This window comes from Amphiura filiformis, chromosome 15 (genome assembly GCF_039555335.1).
Source record: "Amphiura filiformis chromosome 15, Afil_fr2py, whole genome shotgun sequence".
Classification (NCBI taxonomy): Eukaryota; Metazoa; Echinodermata; class Ophiuroidea; order Amphilepidida; family Amphiuridae; genus Amphiura; species Amphiura filiformis.
In genome coordinates, this window is record NC_092642.1 from 3238486 (window position 1) to 3262914 (window position 24429).

The window sequence follows — 24429 nt, forward strand, 5'->3', positions numbered from 1 at the left end:
GTCAGCTTGCCAGCGCAGAAGAATCTGCTCCTGAAGTTTAGCTTTCAGCAACGTGCTCAATGGTAAAGATAGCGTTCAAGGTTAAAATGGTAGGAAGCTTCTCAGGAATCTGCAACCAGATAAAGCTACTGGTCCTGACGAAATCTCTGCAAGAGTCCTGAAGGAATGCAGCGCAGAACTTGCAAGACCACTTAGCCTGCTGTTTAAGCTTTGCTTTTTCAAGGGAGTTTTCCCAGGCCAATGGAAGACTGCATCAGTCATCCCTATTCACAATTATATGATTTATATATGTTTTGTTTTGTGTTTATTATTATTATTAATTTCTTTGTTTTCTTTTTCTTTTATTCTTTTCTTTTTTTTTTTGTATTCATACTGCCATTGCCAGGAGGGGAGGGGAGTGGATTAAGGCAAACAAAATGCCACACTTCAGCCACAGGAACCACCCCGACTATTGAATCTATTACGCACGTCTAAAGTGCACAATATAATGCATTTTAGTAAGAGAATATACTGAATAATAATACTATAGTGAATAACAATAATAATATTAATAATAAATACAGGTGCAGTAATAATGTCCAAGCTGACGATTCATTGAACAAAATAGAAAAAGCGTTTCAGGAACAAAAGAGAAAAATAAATTGCATGTCCTCCAGCTGTGATCCATTCGCATAGTTGGCAGCAAAGATTTTGATAAAACAATTGGCAGTGTCCCTTGATGAGTACAAGTCCAGGGAATACAGATCTACAGATTTTCAGGTAAGAACAAACATGCTGCCTAAACCCGGTTAATACAATACTATGTATGACGAGCTATATTGGTTCTATTTTGGAAATATATACTTATTTAAGGGACAAATTCGCGTAAAAGCTGGCACCCAAATTAATTTTGCTAATTTGTGTATGCTGAATTCAAATTCTGCTAAGCTATATTCGAACCCCGTAACCCAACAAATGGACCCACACCCCCAAAGGATCATGCAGGGGGCAAAAAATAAACGTGCTCCAAATTCACTAAAATACATAAAATTATTCGCCTGGGTCTAAGAATCACAAAACAATTACATAAGTGCACGTAGGGTACAGAGTACCATGTTATGAGGCTCAACAGATCCAAGGTAAGCGATGTGAAGTTCAGAATATAGTTAATAAATACAAAGACAGTTAAATCCTACTAAATCCTATATCGTAAATACTCGATAGTTAGCACATGTGCTTACTATCGAGCGCTTTTGAAAACACGAAATTGTCCCAAAGTCCGGCGCTTTACCAACTGAGCTAATGGGGTTGAGACACACATTTTGCAGGTTGGGGTGTTCGTATATAACTATGTGCATCGATGATTTGCTCAAAACCCTTTACAATTTTGTGGATGGGGCTCTTCATATTTGCATGTTTTAAAATTTTTTACGGTATACCTTCTAACTCTTTGCTGTGTAACAAACTAGACTAACTAAACATCACAGATAGTCCAAACTATTCTTTTTTCTGAAACCTCTAAGCTAGACGAATAAGTTGCCTATTTTTTTACGAAAATTGGATCAGCTTTGACTCTTGACCCATGCACAACAAGCAAACTTTTTACCTATATGTCGTACGCGCATAAACTTTATATTTTTGGAATCCGTGGGCCAGACAAATAGTTTGACATAAAAATAAAATACGATAATGTGGGGTAATTTTGGTGTTTTTTTTGCAGGATCACTGTCTCAAAATACTACTTGGCAGATAACCGATTCGAGTTCAATTTAACCAAAATAAGCTGGTTGCCCACTTTTACGTAAACTAGCCGATTGGAACGCGATTTTTGTAGAGCCAGTCTAAGCGGTGTGCACTATAAAATTAATAATTATGAAAGTTAGTGTATATAATATAATATATTGGGCAATACAAACTTCACAGTTACGGTGTGCGAATGGCAGACTTGTACCCGAGTCCAGCTTGTCCGAGTCCGAGCCGAGGCGAGTCCATTTGTATCCGAGTCCGAGCCAAGTCCGAGTCCTTTTGTGTCCGAGTCCGGACTCCAAGTCCAAGTCCAGGGGTGCCGAGTCCGAGCCATGTCCGAGTCAAACAAAAATAAGACCTGAGTCCGGACTCGGTCAGAGTCCATGCCCCGAGGTGTGTGTGTGTGTGTGTGGGTGGTGGGGGGGGGTCATTCAACTTGAATGTGACAGGTATCTACTCATATTGCTTAGTAGGATCCTATTTGTATAAAAACGGGTCATTTGGTATAACAAAATGAAAAACGATACATCACTGGCGAATGGTAGAGTATTCTCATTGATGTGATATTAGTTAGCTTTGTCTGTTGGTATATTTTATTTCCAGATTATGGATACTCACAAACTGCTACGAATTATATCAAAATGGAGCAATACGCCGGAGACAAAGGTAAGCTTTACGAATTATATACCCGGTATTTAAGTTGGCTACAGGTCGTATTGTCTTCGTTCTCAGTACCGCCATGATGATTACACACAGGCTTTTGCACGTAATTTTATCTTTAAATTGCCATAAAATAATGCAGCATCTGCAAATTCTCTTATTTCAGGAATAATTTGTTTCTTTTCTACCCAATTACCCCATTTTAAAACTTTTATACCCAATGATATCTCCTTTTTTAAATGTTTATTACCGATAGCCAATAGAGCCGCTAGACACATACTCGTCACTTCTAAAGTGAGCCCCCAGCCCCCTAAGACCCACCCACACACACCCTGCTTACGGACCTGAGTATTGATTTTCAGGGGCATCCAGTTGATATTCTACGGGACAATGTGTCTGTCTGCACAAAAGTTCACAGAACTGAGGCTACAAACCGATGGAAATTCAGGACATTAAAAACAAACGGTTTGATGAAATCCACAGAATAGCTAGGCTGTATTATATACAGGGTGTCCCAGAAAAAAATACCGGGCGAATGAATTTGGATGTAAGTCGAGAAATACACGTCAGAATCCAAAAATCTAAACTTCAGCGTGTAGCCCATCTTATTTTGCATCTACATTTCGCATTTACTGGAATCATTTGACTGATTGCGAAGAAATGAGCGATTACATAACGCATGCGTCAATCCACTTCATTCAAGTTTGAAAGAAAGATCATTCAACACAATGCGCACTAAAAATTTTTTTTCGTTCTTTTTAAACAATCTGTTTCTTGCAAAACATTTAATTTGATTTTGTTCGAATTTCAAAACCTGCACGATATTAGAAATGAAAGCTTGCATGTAAGATGATGCTCGGTACTTGTAAATATCTTTTTTTGTTAATGTTGATATAAATGTTGCAAAAAGAATTATTGCATAAAGAATTCCAGCTGGCTTAAAAATTTCTCACATAATAATGTTTTTGAAATATTTCCAAGAAATTGTAATGCAAAGCTTAAATCTTTTAAAACTTCAGCATTAATGTAGCATGGTATCAAAAAACACACGTAAAGCTGTAAGCCCTTGATCATTGCCATTCTTGGCTCATGTTCTTTGGAAAGTTAAGATATAACATTTTTTTGCACAACCTGAAGAATTAAAATTGGAAAGCTTCCAATTGCAGATATCAGTTTTCTTGGAGAAATTGAAATTCATTTTCAGTGAAAACGTGAATAACATAACACAGTCGGATTATAAAATAGATAATGTGAACTAAATTTAATGAGATACACACACTTTAGGAAGTGGTGAGCGAATATGAAAAAAGCGCCTGTTGATCAAACTTGGAATGAACTGCATTGATGCGTGCATTATGTAATCGTTAATTTCTTCGTAACCAGTCAACCGAATCAAATAAAACTTTTCCTATATAATGCACAATAAAATAGGCTATGCGTTACATTTTACATTTTCTGATTCTGATGTCTATTTCTCAACTTACGTTCAATTTTATTCACTAGGTAATTTTTTTCTGGGACACCCTGTATATTACTTTATATTAGTATTTTACGGTATTTTACACAATACAAATCTGGGATGATATAAGAAATTCAAAACATGTATTATTGTTTGTTTGTGTAGATATTATCAGGAGCTTGTGATGTAGAAGATATAGGCGATGGATACGTGAATAACGTTTGGCGAATTCGGAGTCGAGAAAACCCTGACATGTCTGTGGTAGTAAAACACGCAGAACCTTACCTTAAGGTACACTGTCAAAAGATATTAATTTTACAATGTTTGCAGTAACATTCTGCCAACAAATTCCTTTTTACTGAATACTATATATTTTGGTTTGAATACTTAAAAAATTACTGTAAATATCTAACTTTTCCTCCAATTACTATTCTCATGAAATACAAATAATGGACTATACAAAGTAAACATTTTCATTATACAATTTTGCTTATAATGAAGACTGTAAAATTACAGTCATTTGCTATCATAATTACTACACAACATGTAGATTTCTGTAAAGGGCTGTCTTATAAATTGTAAAAAACATTACTTACATTTTCATAATAATTGCACCTGCGTATAAATTAACTAATATATGACTTGTTCTTCTAAACATAAATATTTTTGATTGGAAATTCGTAACAAATAAATAATCCAGGTGCAAGTGTCAAAAGGAAAAGGTTGTGGTTATTGGACGATCATCGAACTCGCATTTCTAAATGTGCTCGTTTATTTAATAGTTAAGCATTGCGAACAAAGGCAACCGATGTTTGAAAATTATTATATATTTTACATTTTATATGATTCTGTGGAAGTAATGTGTTTTGATCGTGCAAATCTGACAGAAAGAAGCATGAATAATTAAATAGGCAATTTGAATAAATCTTGTGGGTTAGACTCAGATACGGACATCTGTCTACCCGGTCAGTGCTTCACTAAATTTCCCCACGTTCCTCTCTTTATTTCCTTCTTCTTTTTTCGTTTTTATCATCCCAAACTTTGTGGCCCATTGGATCTCGGGCCTGGGTCATCTTGCCCTTTGGTAAATCTGATTTCTTGATCTTATTTCACGTATCAAATTTTGCCGCATATTTTTTCACACACTATTTCGAGTGAATCTTCATACGTGTTGGTTATGGTACGCGGGTTATAACAACATAGGTTTTATCTGAGATGGTTTTTGTACCTCGCGATTTTCCTAGATGTCCGTTCCAAACGTCTGACAGAATTTAGGCAATCCTTGCCGATGTTTTGTCGTATATTCGAGTGAATGTTGTGATGTGCCCTCAGTAATTTAATTTGATGATTTATCTTTGTTTACAAAGTTACATGAGTGATGACATTTTGGGGGAATTCCCCTCTCAAATTGAGCAAAACAAGTTGAACTAGACTAAGCTGTGGTCTAACCCACGAACACAGCCGTGTTGTTACCCCTTATGACCTTTGACCCCAAAATATATGAAAACGGCCATAGATATTGGCTAATGTCAATGCATGGGTGCATGTGGCACCACTTTGCTATGTTACTTGTGGCAGAAGGGGCATTTTGAAGGTTTTTCGTCTCAGACCGGAAGTGACCCCTTAATGACCTTTGACCCCAAATGAAAAAATGCCACATGTACAATAGGTAAACACAATTCACGTGTGAATATACCATCACCCTCCAATGTTTTTCTTAGCAAATAAAAAATTTTGAAGGTTTTTCGTTTTATACCGGAAGTGACCCCTTAATGACCTTTGATTCCAAATTTGTGAGGACCCCATAGACACTGGGTAATAACAATGCATGTGTGCAAGTGGCGTCACTGTCATACGTAATTTGTGGAAGAAGAAGCATTTTAAAGGAATTTCGTTTGATACCGGAAGTAGCCCCTTAATGACCTTTGACCCTAAATGAAAAAATACCACAAATGCACAGAGTAACTGCAATTTATTTGTGAACATACCGTTACTGTCCTATGTTTTTCTTAGCAAATAAAAATTTGTGAAGGTTTTTCGTTTTATACCGGAAGTGACCCCTTAATGACCTTTGACCCCAAATCTGTGAGGACCCCATAGACACTGGCTAATAACAATGCATGTGTGTAAGTGGTGTCACTCTCCTACGTAATCTGTGAGAGAAGAAGCATTTTGAGTTGAAATCACGTTTTTGACCCCTATGACCCTGTTTGACCTTTGACCCCACGAGTTTCATGTGACATGTAGGGGCATGGTCAATGATGGTTGTGACCAAGTTCGGTCAAAATCGGTGCAAGCATGTAAGTGCTAGAGCAAATGTAGTGGTCGGCAGAAAGAAGAAGAAGAAAGAAAGAAAGAAAGAAGAAAGAACCTGTAAGAAAAAAGACACAGCCGTGACTAACGTCACGGCTGTGTAATCATATCTAATTTGGAATATTTGGAAACCCCCCTGAGGTTGTAAAGTGAAAATGGTGTAATGGAATTCCCCTAAGGAAGTGATGTAATGAGAAAGGTTAATGTTATAATTAAGGCTTGGGAATTCCCACGATCACATTTGGCTATTAATACTTATTAATTGCTTGATAGATAAGAAAATGTAAACACAATTACTGTTACAGTTTATAGTGTTGATCTGGGCTAGCTAGCTAATATGCTTACAGTCCAATTCCTTCAAAGAAAGGAAATTGCTAACCAGAATTAATTTAAGTAGTCAATGCACTACTACCTGCCGGTGTTGTCGGAGAAGATCTAGAATACGTCAAAGAACGTACTTCTTCCAAGAAAGGAATATATATTCTTCTGCCGATTTGCTGAAGTCTGGATAAAGGAGCAACACAACTGTCAAAATAAGTGGGGACAACTGCATAGCAGTCCTGCTTCCTGAAGATATTGTGTGAAAGGTGGAAATAGCACCAAGTTTGGAGAAAGCAGCGCAAGGAGGTAAGTTTAGCAGCGCAAGGAGATAACGGTTTGGAGAAAGCAACGCCATTTTTGTGTGAGGATTTCATACGCAAGGATATTTATTAACTCAAGTGTTCACTGGACTTCGCTGATTTTAGCAGGACAAGTGAATAAGGATATATTACATCAGTCGTCCAGAACATTGCAAGAACTTTATGATCGCCAAGAAGAAGAATGCTGGTTAAGTACCGATAGAATAAAACTGATTGTGTGATTTTATTGTAATTGTTGTCATATATTATACCAATCATAACGTGCTTTCAATTAAAGACTTAGATTTTGTTAGCTTAATCAAACAGTGTATTTGTGTTGTGCATTCGTGTGAGTTCGGGTAAAAGGTGATTTTGGCCTTGAGTCAAGTACAACTCGTAACAATGTTCATACGTGTTGGTTATTCAAACAGCAAAGTAAGTTTAAACAGTCATTCAACACAAAATTATTGAGAATTAACCTCAATATTTCGACGTGTGACACACGTCCTCATCAGGAGAACTCCAAAGATGTTGTGAAGGAGTTGACTTCACGATTGATTTAACAATGTTAAAGTGCTTGACAGAGAAGACAGAGAGTACCCACGCTTAGTGAGGGAAGCCATACAAATCAGGAGACACACGCCGCAACTCAACCGTGACCAGGGCCTCGAGATCCCGACACTGTACACTTCATTGATTAAACCTAAGGTCATCTCAGGTCAATCATGAAGTCAACTCCTTCACAGCATCTTTGGAATTCTCCTTACGAGGACGTGTGTCACACGTCGAAATATTAAGGTTAGTTCTCAATAATTTTGTGTTGAATGACTGTTTAAACTTACTTTGCTGACTAAAGTATTTATAATTGTTTCAATACATCTTACAGTTTCTGGGATCAGATACACCTCTAACCGTTGACAGAATCAACATGGAATTTTGTGCTCTCAGCAAGTTTGACGAGCTCCATCCTGGCTGTGTGCCTAAACCCTTGGTTCTCGATGATGAAAACAATCTTGGTAATTAACATAAAAGTTCATTATGTATTAGTAATCCAATCCAATTTGTATTTGTCTTCAAGTTCGAAACTGTATATTTAAATGTCTCAAATGCTGACGACTTCTGTTTTAAAATGACTCTCAAAAAGATGTATGTAACATATTTTATATGACAAATATAAACTTCTCAAATAAAGGATTTTTTCAAGCATTTATATCTCAAATTGTTTGTGACATAATCAATGGATAGCTAATTTATTCCCTGTTACAATGACACCACATTTATAACAATCACCTTTATTACGGCTGAGTACACGTCTTGTGAATGTAGTCAAATGTGAATGTGCCAAATTGACCATTATTCTGTGCAACAAGCTGCAATCCCTTATCTTCGCAATCTGGGACCTAATGCAATCGTCCAAGATGACAACGATCACCCACACATTACGTTACGTTACACATCGAGGAGCTAGGTCAGCTCCGCCGAAAAATGCGGCTATCGTTTAATGAGTAATATTTCATTTGGAAGAACACACATGGCTACACATGTAGGTACCCAGCAAACACAAAAACGTTTTAAAAACGTTTTAAATAAGTTATATTTTGGCCTTTGGTTTAGGTAAAAACGTTTTAATAACATTAAAATGTCGGGTTATATAAAGGTCATGATAACGTTTTAAAACGTTTTGTATTAAAACACACTACAACAATATTTTTAAATGTTTTCAAAAAACGTTATTGTAAACTATTTTTACAAACATTTTTGCCAAATATTGTGTCAATACTTAAATAACATTATGTTAAAATGTTTGAACCCAGCAAACACAGAAATGTTCTTAAAATGTTTTTTCAAAACCTTTTAATAACATTTAAATGTCGGGTTATACAAAGGTCATGAAAACGTTTTTAAAACGTTATTGAAAATATTTTGGGCAAACATTTTTCGCAAAATATTTTTTCAACTCCAAAATAACATTCTGTTTAGAATGTTTTGTATCAAGTTTTCAAGAATGTTTTTGGAATGTTATTAAAACGTTTTTATACCCTTTATATAACCCGACATTTAAACGTTTTCTGTAAAACATTTTTGTTTGCTGAGCAGTAGATTATCAAAAAATGTTTTTTAAGGTTATGAAAACGTTTTAAACTCTTAATATACCCTTTACATAACCCGACATTTAAACGTTTTCTGACAACCTTTTATAACCTTTTGCGAATGATGTCGAAAACGTTTTGTGTTTGCTGGGTACTTCACATAACTTTCACAAGATTTTTGTTTATATTATAGTGATGAGTCATTTCCCGAATTGACATACTGTCACATTTATTTCTGATAGAAATAGGTCATGAAATTTCCTGTTCTTATGAGAAGTTTGTTTTTCTTACAAGTAATAATGGAAGATCTACGCGACTACAAAACTATGCGGAAAGCTTTAGTGGCAGGTGAATTTCACATGGGAGCCGTAAAGAAAATTGCTGAAACCATGGCCATATTACATCGAAAAACTCACCGAAAATGTGTTTCTGAGGTCCAATTTGAGGAACTTCTCAACAGATTTCAGTATGTATTTGTTTTCATTTTTATACTTTTGATAAATTGCTTCTTCTCTCTGTTAATGTACTGGCTATTTGTGCAGTATGATATAGACTGGCATCACCTAGCTTTGCTCCAAAGCCAACCTATTTTCCATCCAATTGAAAGAAAAAATGAAAAAACCATCCCATATGCCCTCTGACACTATAGTAAAGACTTTCGTGGTTGGTGTGTGGGGTAGACCAATATCTCAGGTAGACAGTGATCTGTAAGTGGTCCTACTTTACTTGTTGGTGACTTGCCTATAGTGATCTGTACAAATACATGTACTGCTGGGTGATGCATGGGAGTGGTATTAATTTTTTACAGAATGGATTGGCCTATATACATTTTCTTTACTAATACTAGTCACTTGCTTGGGTTTATTTTACTTGGGGACCTCTGGATCTTCTAAGGTACTGCGAGGGCTCTGATCAAGAGCTAGCATCACCCACTAAATGCTCTGAATACTTCATGGGCGAAATTAATGAAATACATCCTAAGGCCGTTCAAAATGTATTAATTGTTTCTTGTCCCTGAATTTTTGAAAAACTGACGAGGGGGGAGGTTTTTATTTTGTATATTTGTCAATGAAGCAATTGCCTTCGTTATCAGTTCTAATCCTTTTTGCATATATTTGTTGAAAATGAAGTTTTTATTTTATGTTTAACTCCCCTGGAATACCAATAAAACAAAACTTGGAAATGGCCCATTTTCTGATAATAAATTTAATATGTCTAATATGACACTTAACTGAATCAACATATCTATAGATGAGTTGACATGTGTTTACATTTGATACGCCCTCTGTTGGTATGAGATCAAAACTGTCAGGCAAAAAACACTATAGTTTACATGGAAGAAGTTGATTTTTCTTCATTAACTTTGGTTTGAAAGCAAATACTATTAAAAATGTTCTCAAACTTGTTTACAAATGCATCAAGCTATATACATAGTATCACACAAAATTTCAAAGGTTTTTAAAAGTCAGGTTTTGAAGAGATTTATGTGGTCTGTCATAGACACTCCTTTGTTATTTTGCCTGACTTGAAACAACAGAGGGCGGTCTGAATGTAAACATGTGACATCATAGGTCACCTCATCTATACTGAGCAGCTGCCGCGGCTTTATGTGTTCAGTAGCGGTAGAATCATTACAATTTAGGGAGGGGAAATTAAAGCGCGAAAATAAAGAATAGAACTAGAATTATGCGGTTCGTAATTAACGTGGCCCCCACAACAAAGGTTGGAAAATAATAAAGAATACTATCACAAGACCAAGTTTGATATAATATTGGATGGCTGAGCATGATACCATAATATATCGGATGAGTCATAAAAAATATCGGACGAGCCAACGGCGAGTTCGATATTTGTATGACAAATCCGATATGTTATGGTATCATGCGAAATAAGCCATCCAATATTATCATTATTAGGTTTTCTTAACTCCTAATAACCCTGAAAACATAATAATGAAGTTGATCGGTGATTGCGTTTAAGCTGGAGAGTGGATTAATGGAAATGTAGGCAAAATATGCAAATGAACTCATTAATATCCATAAATATACAAATAAAATGACACAAAACTATTCAGCACATCAGGCCAGTCGCCATATACTATCACCGTACCAAGTTAGAAGTTAATCTGTGATTGCTTTTAAGCTGCAGTTTCTTCTTTTGCAGGTTTTCCCGGTTTTTTTCACAATTTTAATTGGTACATTATAATAATTTTCTTAAAATATGTTTTTGTGTTTTCAGATGTTGTGATTAAAAAAAATTAATAATAATTGAACCAAAAAAATATTATTTCTTCTTTTACCTCAGAAATGACGAAATGTTGAGCTTGCTAGACCGCTACCTTTTCACCTATCCATTACTTCCGTATCATAAAGCTAATCAATACTCAGATGAAGTGAAAGCACAACTACCCCGCATCCATGGTGATCAAATTCTTCAAGAAAATGCGTCCAAGATCAGAGCCAGGCATATTGCTATGAAACAATGTCTTGTACACGGTGATTTCCACACTGAAGCGGTTATGGTGAAAAACGATTCAATCAAAGTAAGAGTTCGGCTCTCACACTTCATCACCCTCTTTAATACTATGTTTGCTGGAAAATAGGTAGAAGGTTAGATTTCAGGTGCATGTGCTTGGTTCAGAATGATATTAGTATTATTACCCAAGGATATCTTCAGACGTGTGACGATGTTAACCTTGCGTGCATGCTTCACACCTAACTCCTTTTATTTACACACTCCACGCGAGGAGCATATTAGAGAGGCTTGCATCGGGCGACGTCGTTGTAGATACAAGTATGAATATAACATCATCCAAGTGTATAATGCCTTACTATCTTTAGGTCCGAGAAGCAGGGTGTATCAAAATAAAGTATACAGTTTGAAAAATACCTCCAGATTATGCCTTTAGTTGACAGCTGAATCACCATCTTGTCCTTCCATAACTGTAAAATCACTGGCTTGTGACTATTAATAAGGACTCAGTGGCTATTTTTTCGAGCCGAGTAAAAATGCAGTTGCGCGAAGTTAATTTAAATCAAAGCAACATGAAAATCACATGTTTAACCACTCTCTTTACAGTTATTGACAGTTTTGGTCTTCCATATGGCCAACATGGCTTGGCCACCATTCCTCTGTATGCAGATATCAGGTCTCCTCAACATGGCATTCACACCACGTCTTATGAGAGACGTCCTGCCTGGGAATGTCAACTTGTGCAATTATGTGTCTCGGGAGTTCATCAAGGTCTGCAGGAGAACTTGTGAAAACCTTTGATTTCAGATAGCACCACAAGAAGTGGCAATTCCACTTGATGCTTCAATGCAATCACACGATTGCCAAACAATTCTTGAAGCTGTTCTGTCAATTACTGTAAAGAAAATGGTGAAAATGTGATTTTCATGTTATTTTAATTGACTTCGCGCAACTGCATTTTTACACGGCTCTCAAAAATAGCCACCGAGTCCGTATTAAAGGAAGTCTCCGGCAATCACAACATTATGCCTTATATGTAAGAAAAATAATTATCACGTGTCTTTATTTAAAACAAACTCATAGTGACCATAAAAACGAATAAAAATATCTGTATCTCAACACGCGATATTTAAAATTCCCGGGCGCCGAATTATCGAGTGCAATGACGTCCCAGTAATACAATGAAGGCTGACGACAATTGAGCACAAATGACCATTACGTCATTGCACTTAGACAATTTCGACGCGGGAATTTTGAATATCGCGTGTTGAGAGCCGACTGCGTTTATTCGTTTTTATGGTCAAAATGAGTTTGCTTTAAATAAAACCATGTGGTTCGTGCTTGATAATTATTTTTCTTACATAAAGCATAATGTTATGATTGCCGGAGACTTAACTTAACTAAACTTAACTTAACTAACAACATTTATAATGCGCCTTTTCCTGTGGCTACAAAGCGCAACAAGCATATTAAAAAGAACAGAAAACATGATCAAATACAGAAAACAAAGGCAACAATATTATGGAAAAAGATAGGTCTTGAGCATAGTTTTGAATGATTCAAGAGTAGCAGCATTTCTGATATGAACCGGTAAGGTGTTCCACAAACGTGGAGCTGCCACTAAAAGGCTCTATCACCAGCACCCTTCTTGGAACGAGGCACAAAGAAGGAAATACTATCTGCCGAGCGGGTCTTTATTGCCCTCTGGGATGATCTTTTCACAGTGAGGCAGTTAGTTATGTACTGGGGAGAGAGTCCATTCAGAGATTTAAACACATAAAAGCAGCGTCTTGTATACAATCCTCTCGTTGACAGGGAGCCAATGAAGTTGGCTCAAGAGAGGGTAACATGCTCAAACTTTGGTTTGAGACATATTAAACGTGCACACTTATTTTGCAACTTCTGCAAACTATTTAGATCTTTCTTAGATATACCTTCTCCCTTTAATGGTCACATGCCAGTGATTTTACAGTTTGTGGGTGGACAAGATGTTTATTCGGGTATCAACTAAATTATTTTGACCAAATACCTCATACTGTTTAATCTAATGGCATTATTCAAACTGTATACTTTATTTTGATACACTTTATGGTACACTGCCATTAAATAATCGGACAAGACTCCAGAGTCAACGGGTCCAGCAAGGTCCGCAGAACTAGCATTGTAATTGTTCGCGGGCAACTTAACCCAGACCTCCACGTGGTGCCGGATGGGTAACGCTAATTTGGGCATTTAGGAACAGGCTTGGATGCGAGGATTTCAGCTAGCCAGAGGACCATGTTGAGTTTTGGCTATGGTCTAGTTACTTCTTCGGCTAACTCGGCCTGGTGTGGATCTGAAAAGACACAGTTTGGTTTATGAAGCAAGTCTACAAGGAAATGAAATGGTATCAACGTACGAGTATCCGGGTGGAGATATTTACAACATGGTGTGAAGCTGTTTAGCCATTGCGAATAACTAAGGTGCAGCATATAACGTATTGTACATGTATTGGAACAAAGCTATCTAGATGAAATTGGGTGAAAGTGTGAGTACTGGTGTAAATAACCTCCGGATTGAAAGCGCTATACAAATCAACTAAAAAACAGAATCAACAGTCTTTTGATAGCAACAGTTGAGTACACATTCTCTAAAATGGCAGGTCTGCTAAATGCTAGATAAATAGAAAAAATATTTGCACTACAGACCTTAAGTTCAGGCCACGCACACAGAATATTATGTTTCTATCCGACAAGCATTACAAATTCAGGTTAAATCACAAAAGTGTTAACTAATACTTTGCGATTCAGAATCCTATACTATACATTGAATTACAATAAATTACATTAACTTGTTCCCACAAAGTATGCTTCACACAATTGATATACAGTAAGCCAAATAATTAAGGTACCAGTTACGTTTACCCCCTGTATATCCTACACAAAGGCAAATATGTCATAATTGGAACCAACAGCCAATAGCTGCATCATTTAGCTCGAATTTAAGACCTCATTCGTTGAAATTGTTCAAGAAATAAAGACACGACGATCCAAAAACCCAAGGAAGTTTTAAGTTTAAAAGTTGCAGTTTGCCACATTGCATGCCCTATTGATTTGTACACAATGCGTTCGCGAACAAGAGAACTTGTGCCGTGCTTCCATTGATTAGCACGAAAAACTAGCGTCATGCTTTCATTGATTAGAACACAAAAGTGCAACTTTTTATTTTATATCTACATTAGGTTTTGGACCACCGTTTCTTTAATTCTCAACCAATTTCAACAAATAAGGTCTTTTAAGACCTTATTTGTTGAAATTGAAATCACAGCTAAAGAGTACAGGCAATTGGCTGATTGTTTTAATTTTGTCTTTATTTAGGATATACAGGGTGAACAAAACTGCTACCTTAATTCTTTTGCTTACTGTATTTCTCATGCAATCCCAGTAGTTGATATCAGAGCCACAGAGCCTTCAACCATCCCACGGGTATTTCGTATCTTCAATCATAGCAGCAAAAGACATCCGTGACATTATTCAAGCTTGAATAATCCCATATTTTACAAATTGTAATGACGAGGATGATAGCTGTAACAGGTATGTCCAGAGTCACATTGCACGAGCTTTTAAAACCGAAGCAGACTGTACTGACAGAAGATACCCTGGCATAGATGATTTCGACAGGCAAGCGATTACTCGTAAAGTGCATGAATTCTACCGGAGAAAGGAATTTCCAACTTCTGGTCGAGTATTGGATATACAGAGGTGAAAATACTGGGTTTCCAACCCCACTTGGAAAGGTACAGCGACTCTGTATTCTGAAAATGTTGAAGGGTTTGTTGCAGGAGCAAAACTGCGCTTTTTTGCTCAAATTAATCTGGAGATTATCATAACGAGATGAACTCAAAACATTTCCAGAATGGATGGAAACACTGTAACACAATACTATTTCCAAACATACCACAAGATTCCAAAATTGTAGATAGATAATGCAAGTTACCATAGCGATATATTTTGCCACTAAGGTTTGACCGCGAAAATACAGGTCCGATCATGAGAAGATTGATTTACAGAAGATTGATTCATCATCATCATCATCATCATCATCATCATCATCATCATCATCATCATCATCATCATCATCATCATCATCATCACGCATCAGGCACAGTTATCAAATGTTGTCATCCAAATAATGAGCCTTTATACCGACATTTTTCGTATGTGTAAATTGGGGTTATTTTTCATCCTATTATGATTGCCATCTTTGAACTGGTTCCATTAGATGATTACCACCATTGTCTTTCTTATCCTTGTGTCCACTACAGATAATTGATACAGAGTTCGCTTACATAGGACCGGCAGCTTTGGACGTTGGAACGCTTCTTGCAAACTACATCTTCTCTTGTTATTCTCATAAGCTGTACCCGACAGAAGAATCACCAGACTTTTACAAGAATCTGGAGGATGCCATGAATGCTACACGTAATGTTTTATCATATGATATTTTACATTATTCGTATCCCCATTTAACATTTTAGCAGCAGGAATAAAAGCCTTTGTTCACATTCATATTGTCATTTTATCAATGCATAGCAGAAAAGTAATATTTACAAATGGTTCCATTTGGGTTTTCTAACTTTTGCAACTGATATGGGATGGTAATGAGATCATCTCCTATTAGGGTTGAATTCACTGACATTTGTTTCACTCTGAGCAAGGGGTGTTTGGGGGATACTTCAATCTTCAAAGGTGAATCCTTGTGCAGCTATAAAAAAGCTATACTATGATGGCGCAGAAGTGACATCAACAGGCATAGTGAAGAAAAGTGAAGGTGAAGAAAAAGTGATGACCATACCAAACGAAGAACTTAGGGTGCGGCTTCCTTGAAAGTGGCTAGAGATAGTGCTAACACCGTTGCTGATGGTAGTTGGTTCCACTATCTGACAGATCTGGGATAAAATGCATATTTATAGCAGTAGAATGGAAGCTTCTGGTATGGTGATCTGGTGATCGTGTCTACCGAAATATGATGCTGGTTGGATAATGTGTGGCAGCTGTGTGTTGACCAGGCCATGTTGGATCTTTTATAAAACATGGTCAGCTGTGATGCCAGGCGCCTAGTATGGAGTTGGTCCCAGCCCAAGGTGTTGATCAGGTTTGACACACGTGTAGTTCTCCAGTAGTCTCTGAAAACAAACCGTGGTGTAGCTCGCTGAACTTGCCCAAGGCGATTTACTACAGTGATGGTATACGGGTTCCCGGCTTCTGCGGCGTAGTCAAGCTGAAGGCGTACTAACGACTGGTAGGCTCTGGCGTTGACATCTTGGTTACAGGGAGATAGGGTGCGGCGAAAAAAAAACAGGGTGCGACTCGCCTTCGTGGTGATCTTACTACAGTGGTCGCTCCATCCAAGATCGTGTGAGATGGTAACCAAGGTATATACTTGTGCTGGTCCACTCTTTCAAGTGGCTGTCCAAAGATGTTATATTGGGAGATGCTTGGTTTGCGCAATTGCACTTCTTGGTGATGGAAAGAATAGCACATTGCTGATGTTGAACTGCATGAGCCTCGTGGATGACCAGTCGGCGAGGACTTCAAGATCTCTTTGTAGGATCCGATGGTCACTCATCTTCCGATACACAATACTGTCGTCGGCAAACAGACGCATACTGGACAGGATCTTCTCTTGGATATCGTGTATGTACAACAAGAATAGGGATGGTCTAAGAACCGATCCTTGGGGTACACCTGATGTAACATTTTCCAGCTGGAGTGAGAACCGTTGACTGACACAGCTTGTGCTCTGTTGTGCAGAAAGGAGTTTACCCATTTCTACCCATCACTGGCTTCACCTAATTTCAAATGTCCTAGTTTTATCCCATGTTAGTTTTAATCATACATGTAGATTGAACACAAAATGTGGCAAGCTATGTGTAAGAAGGGGCAAGTAGTAAAATGATGTTTTTTTGTGTTACACATCTAACAAAGGCGGGGGGGGGGGGTCCCCTCTTGGATTTTTTTTTACAATGGATAGGTATAAATCGTTTCTTTCTATTGATGGTAAAAACATCCTCAGATTGACGTCATAATGATGTCAGAATAAACCAAACCTAGGAAATCGGTTATTAGTCCAAATTGGCCAAATGTCATAAAAACGTCAATGAAAGTAATATAAAATTGGACAAAAATTCGTACCTTGTCCTCAATACGGGGGCACAACCCTATCTTCAATATTGGAAGGCTGACCATATCCCCGCGAAAGGTGGCAGGGTCACACAATTACATAAAGCCATTTATTTGCGCGTTTTACGTTGACAAGAACAGTATCCAGAATCCTACGTTAGATGAGTGTTAGTCGGCTACCGCACAAATCCCACACAATTTTCACGCGTCTTCACTATTCATAATAACATTATGCTGCGTATTTTTGTTTTACAAATTAGAGTATTTGTCAGGGCAGTTTATTGATTATTATATCCATGTGCTATTACTTGGACAGTAGTAGAAGACCAGCCTGTAGTGTCCGTGACTAAATCATAGAACAAAAGTTTGAGAGTCATTTTGGGATCTTTGATTGATTCTGAATAAATTTAGCTTGGGCTCACCTCTTTTGCAACATGGCTGCCAAAAGCATCCATATTGTAATTAGGAGGTCATCGGTTCCTTGTACAGTTTTTTAAGTTGTGTAATTGTATTTCTCATGCAAGAAAACATATAATTAGACACCAAAATCACCAAAATCGGACGTTGTTAACTATGGTCAGAATTCAAAAAGGTTGTTGACCTTTGAACATTTTTCGTCATAGCGCCCTTTTGAAAGGTCTGACACATACCAAACTATAGATTTTTGGAATCCTCATGACCATACGAGTAATTTGGTATATTACATGACATAATTGGAGCATTATGAAAAGTTGAACCCATGTGACCTTGATTTACCAATCCCCGGAATGCCCGGAAGTTTCAGGAGGTGAGCCCAAGCTAAATTTATTCAGAATCAATCAAAGATCCCAAAATGACTCTCAAACTTTTGTTCTATGATTTAGTCACGGACTCTACAGGCTGGTCTTCTACTACAGGGGTTATTGCCTCTGCCCTTAATCTTGAATGGAATATAGGGTACAGAGGTTTAATATTAGGGCCTATGTTTATTTTCATTACAGTATCTATCTATCTGAAAGACCTAAATGATTATTTGACACAAGATGAAATCACGTCTACAGTATCAGATATAGCAGGATTTGCAGGCTGTTATATATTTGGAAGGTATGGTTAAATTATTATTATTATTATTATTATTATTATTATTATTATTATTATTATTATTATTATTATTATTATTATTAGTAGTAGTAGTAGTAGTAGTAGTAGTAGTAGTAGTAGTAGTAGTAGTATTATTATTATTATTATTATTATTATTATTATTATTATTATTATTATTATTATTATTATTATTATTATTATTATTATTTCTGGTAATCTTGTCTGCTATAAAGCTGTATTTGAACTCTGTGACCCTCAAAAAGACACTCAAAACCCCTAGAGGATCATACAGGATGTAAAAATTAAACATGCTCCAAATTCACCACAAACATATCAAATTATTCGGATCACAAAAATATAAGGCCAATTTTCATGTTGTACAGGGATGATAAATTTATGTTTTTCGTAAAAATGAAGGCAAATTGTTCCTCAATTTCAAGGGATTCAGGTTTCTACTACAGGGTGTCCCAATTGCGCCCTCTTTTTCGCCTTTTTTTTTGAAGAGTTGATCAAATATATTTTGGTATGGAAAGAAACCTTTATTTGTTAGCTTTAAGGGCTGGGGTATGAACGTTTGGACAGTATTTATTTTGGGACATCAGAGCACATCAGACATATCGAATTGCATTCTGAATACGAAGAATGTCATTCTGATATCAAATAATTTTGATTTTTTGAAATTCGCAATTTAATACACATTTTATGGCAAATCATTAAAATTGATATTTTTGATATTTAACAGTACTTGAAGTAAACTTTATAAATCTGATGATTTATACTTAAAGTGTATGTAGGTGGGATGAAAAGCCGACGATCAATTGAAAATTTTGACCTTTCGTATTGAAGATATGGATTTTTTCCCAAAACACCAAAAAAAATTAGGTCTTTTTGGGAAAAAATCCATATTTTCAATATGAAAGGTCAAATTTTTCAATTGACCGTCGGCTTTTCCTCCCTGTTACATACACTTTAAGAATATATCATTAGATTTATATAATTTACTTCGAGGACTGTTATATATCAAAATTTGAAAAATATCAAATTTTTATAATTTGTCATAAAATTTGTATTATATTGTGATTTTCAAAAATGAAAATTATTTGATATCAGAAAGACATGCTTCGTATTCAGAATGCAATTCGATAGGTCCGAGGTGCTCTCGTGTCCCACAAAAAATACTGTCGAAACGCAATAAACGCTCATTTTAGATCCCTTAATAAACCAAAACAATTATTTCAATCGGCTCACAATTTTTGAAGATATGCCTTTTAAAGACTAGTACTAGTTTGGCCAAGTGGTCCAAAAAACGCGTAAGATAAACGTGTAAGGTTACACGTGTAAGATTGCATCTTACACATGTAAGGTTGCATCTTATACTCGTAAGATTGCATCTTATACGTGTAAGAATGAAGCGGGATTTTTAAATTGACGAATCACCGAGTAAGAAATCACAAACAACCAATCATCTCACGCGTAACAAACCTCAACCAATAATATGTAAAGACGTTTTGTGATTTGTAACACCCACGACTTCTTATACGTGTAAGATTTGGATTTTAGTGATGGAAGATACGTGATATTATTGGCGGCGTACCGATGATAAGGATAGCTCGTCACCAAAATAAAACGTAAACGAGGCATTTGCTCAATTTGCATGAGTGCTACAATGTCCTGTATTTTATGACTAATCTCTGTCAGGGATTATATCAATTAAATTTCAAGAGGTGATGGTAAAATAATCACGTTTGTGAAAACTACCACGGTGCAGATCGATATCGAGGCTGAAAGTTTTCGACACTCGTCGTACCAGTCAAATCGGAATACCGTCCATCCCTAATAGGCAATTCGTACGCGTATAAGAAATGCTATGGCGGTATTTCATTGGTTGAAGATGAATACGCGTAAGATGATAGGTTGTTTGGGGGTTAAATATGGGTTCTTTATATGATTCGTCAACTTAAACATCCCGCTAGATTCTAAGACGTATAAGATGCGATCTTACACGCATAAGATGCAATCTTACACGTGTAAGATACCATCTTACACGTGTAAAGTTACACGTATAATCTTACACGTTTTTGGTCCACTTGGAAATTCATAGTTTTCAATCTGTCCACGGATAGCAAACAGAGTGGTTGGGATGGGTCATGCTGTAGAGTGGCTTGCAAGATCACCAGACCTCACACCACTTGATTTCTTCATTTGTGGAAAATCCAAGATCTATATCAGAATTCCACCGCAAATGCTACAACTATTGCTTTAAACAAAATGTAAAATCGGCTTCACAGGAGCAGTAAATATGTGTCTGACATGTCATTTTAAACAATAACAAGAAATTTTCATAACTTCTTCCTTAGAATCACTGGGATGGCTCACACGTGGGATCTGGAAGGACGCCCTCTAGCAGAACTGAAATGTGTGGATATAGGAATCCGATTGTTGCAGAGTTGCACGGGAATAACCAATCAGCAGCAACTCTTGGACTGTATTTTCAAAACCTGAACAAGTCTAATTATTGGTATATCGGCAATAAGACGTACCTAGTTGATAACGTATCGGTACCATGGTTCATACATTATTTTACTTCAATCTACTACGTGCTGATTAGTTGTTCAATTAACGTCAAAATCAAATTATTTAGTTTACTTTGATTATAATTATGTTCTTGTGTATTATTTACCCTAAAACTAAGCCATATTTAATAACATGGACTACGAAGGAGGGAGGTTGTTACAACCCTTAATTTTCAATTATAAACGTCATATGCCGTTATATTTGGTACCAATGTATACCTATGGGTCTCCTCAATCCAGTCATACCAAAATAAGTACAAACATTCCCCACATAATGTCAATATGACGTCATAATGTAGGCGCCCATGCAAATTTGGTAAATTCTGGCTATGTACAAAAGTATAGGCAAAATTGTTTTTTCGGCTAAAAATTCTGCGACCATGCGATTTTCACCTAATTTTGTCATAAATATAAAAGGCAGTGATTATTTCAACCTAACTAACAAGTAAAAAGTCAGTTGCTCTTTGAATAATTTACAAGAGCGAAATGAAAATCATGGATTTTACTGTAGAAACCAACGCCCCCCCCACCGTAGTCGGTCTACCCCCGGGCAAGGTGCTGGGCCAAACTTTAATCACTAAATAAAATGAGCGCAAAGGATGGATCTACGATTAGCTTAGGTCGTTAGGGCGTAAACACGCGCGTTGTTTATGACGAATAAAACAATCGTAGGGTGGTGGTACACCCCTCCCCCTTTGTAGTTCTAGGGTTATACATGTGATCTCTTTCGTTGGAATTAAATTTTGTTTCTACGTTGATGATTCAAGATTATTCTTGATTTTGAGCAATCTCTTTTTTCATCAATGTGTGTTTACGGCACATGCTCATCTTTATTGTTATGTATCTAATTTTTTTTTTTTCTCTGTGTATTTTTAAGTATATTTGGTAAAAAACATATTTGTATTTAAGTAATATTGTATTTATTTATTCATTTATTTATTTATTTATTTATTTATTTATTTATTTATTTATTTATTTATTTATTTATTTATTTATTTATTTATTTATTTATTTATTTATTTTCATTCTTGAAGAGCTTTATGTTAGCTTTTGTTCAAAGCCCATCGCTATACCTTAGAAGGTACAGTGACCCCCGCGTAAATTATATCCGAGCAAGTATTATATAGATGGATGGCCATTGGATCAAATTGCAACTTTTTTTTAAAGCATCAACCTTTTAAAGCATCAACCCTTATCCCTTTAAGGGAGCACGGTGGCCGAGCGGAACGGGCATCGACTCATAATCGGAAGGTTGCGGGTTCGAGCCCCGGCAAGGCCATCATGTTGTGCCCTTGAGTAAGGCACTTTATCTCGATTACTCCTCTCCACCCAGGTGTATAAATGGGTACCGGCATTCTTAAATGCTGGGAAGGTAACAGACTCGCTGTGGAGGAGGTGTAGCGATCCCCCTATAGCAACATACATTACATGGAGGAGTCTGGCCCAATCGCCAATGAAAGAGAGATGGGCACTCCGATCACTGTTTATACAGAATCGTCTCCTTTACCTTACCTTATTATATAGATGGATGGCCATTGGATCAAATTGCAACTTTTTTTAAAGCATCAACCTTTATTCACAGGTTTTTAAATTTTTCAAATCAACAAAATGTATGTAAAGTTATGCAAAGACATGTTTTGTAATTTTAGGGGGAGGAGTATTTCTTTTAAACCCTGTATTTACCCCTATTTATTTGGTCCTATATGTAATCATAAGACCAGGTGTAGCCGGGATAATTGAGTTTGGTCAGTTGTCTAAAAAGACTTAAGGGTAGACTAAGTAGAGTAAATCGGGGTAAATGGAACGCTGAGTATATAATTTCCTCAATCAAGAACAAAATTGGGCAACATCAGTGCAACATCATACCGAGTGTTCCATTTACCCCAACGCCATACGTTCCACTTTTGTTTCATACCCCAAACTTCGGTGTACTCGGTATTGGAGTGGATGAAAATCTCAAAGGTTGTCGCTGACCATGAAGTGGTGCTACGGTTCAGTGAACAATAATAATAATAATAATAATAATAATAAAACGGCATTTATCCACGCTTTCTGAATACTCAGATTCCTCAAAGCGCGCCACGGGTCGATATGCTGCCAAGCCCCAAAGGGCAGCGCAAGTTGACCTCAATGTAGACTATGCCATAGTCGAATTTTATTAAAAATATGTTATTTTTAGTCATGATGAACCCATTTCGTTGAACTCAAAATTATACTGATGTTTATTAAAATTAAAGTATTCAATAGTAAAATGGTCATAAAGAGTTAAACATATATCAGACGATTAGTGACAATAAAAGTAATTGAATGCAACATTATCTTGCATAATTATAACGGCTCACTTTAATACTGAACAATTCTGATTTTGGAATCTACCAGTTTATTGATAGCGAACCCCGAAATTTCGACTATGAACTTTGAATTGTAAGCAGAACTTTACCCCCTGGAATTTGCTCTCTAAAATCACACTGTCAAGCATACTTGTTTATCAGTCCATTAACCACAAGTACTAAGCATGGACGCGCTAGATGTTTGATGAGAGATTAACTTTCGCGTCAACACAAAAGCGCCGCAAATACCACAGACAGTTGTTTACGGTGTAGTTAATGGTAATGGCGCGGGCCCAGACGATTTAAACCATAGCGAGGTATGGGCGACCAATCACAAGGCAGATCCGTTTAAAGATGGATTACATCATGGACAATTTTAGTTAGGCCAGAAATTGGCCTAACTCTCCATAGAGTCCCGTGTTAATAATCTTAACCGCAAGGCAATGTCAGTAGTCCACTTGGGAAGCTAACAAACAGAGGGAGTAGGGTGACTGATCAGATGTGAAAATCTATCAATTGTGCACACATTAATTAAATCAGAGTTTTAAGCTTAAATACAATATCCAGAGTATGCACAATGGGCAAGTGGACTACGGTGTAGTCTAACCTCAATGCTGAGTGTGACAGACAACAGGCCCGGGCTGATCCCCTGCTCTTTACGAAAAAGGCCTGCAACTTTTACATGTCCAGATATTGCTCTTCTGGTACATGGGATCACCATTTTACGTGACTCGCCGAACCACGGCATGCTATGCACCCACTGTGGTGTCTGCACGTTTAGGGCCACAATGAGTGAGATAGAGGATAAATGAGAAAGCTCATGATCTTACAACCTTACTATAGCCTAGCACACCAAACTACATTGTCATAATTGGAGTTGATCCCTTAAAATAAAAGTGGATTGTTTTCTGGGTAATTCACCTTAATGTCACGATCCCTTAAATCT

The 24429-nt window shown here is 36.8% G+C and overlaps 1 protein-coding gene across 1 annotated transcript; it reads left to right on the forward strand.

Annotated features, from left to right (window-relative positions):
• The first annotated feature begins 1097 nt into the window (after positions 1 to 1097).
• On the forward strand, positions 1098 to 13217 carry LOC140172068 (methylthioribose kinase-like). Its single transcript, XM_072195416.1, has 7 exons — positions 1098 to 1118; positions 2329 to 2391; positions 4010 to 4135; positions 7664 to 7793; positions 9162 to 9333; positions 11172 to 11409; positions 13155 to 13217. The coding sequence occupies exons 1-7, from the start codon at positions 1098 to 1100 to the stop codon at positions 13215 to 13217; spliced, it is 813 nt and encodes a 270-aa protein (XP_072051517.1).
• Positions 13218 to 24429: the final 11212 nt, after the last annotated feature.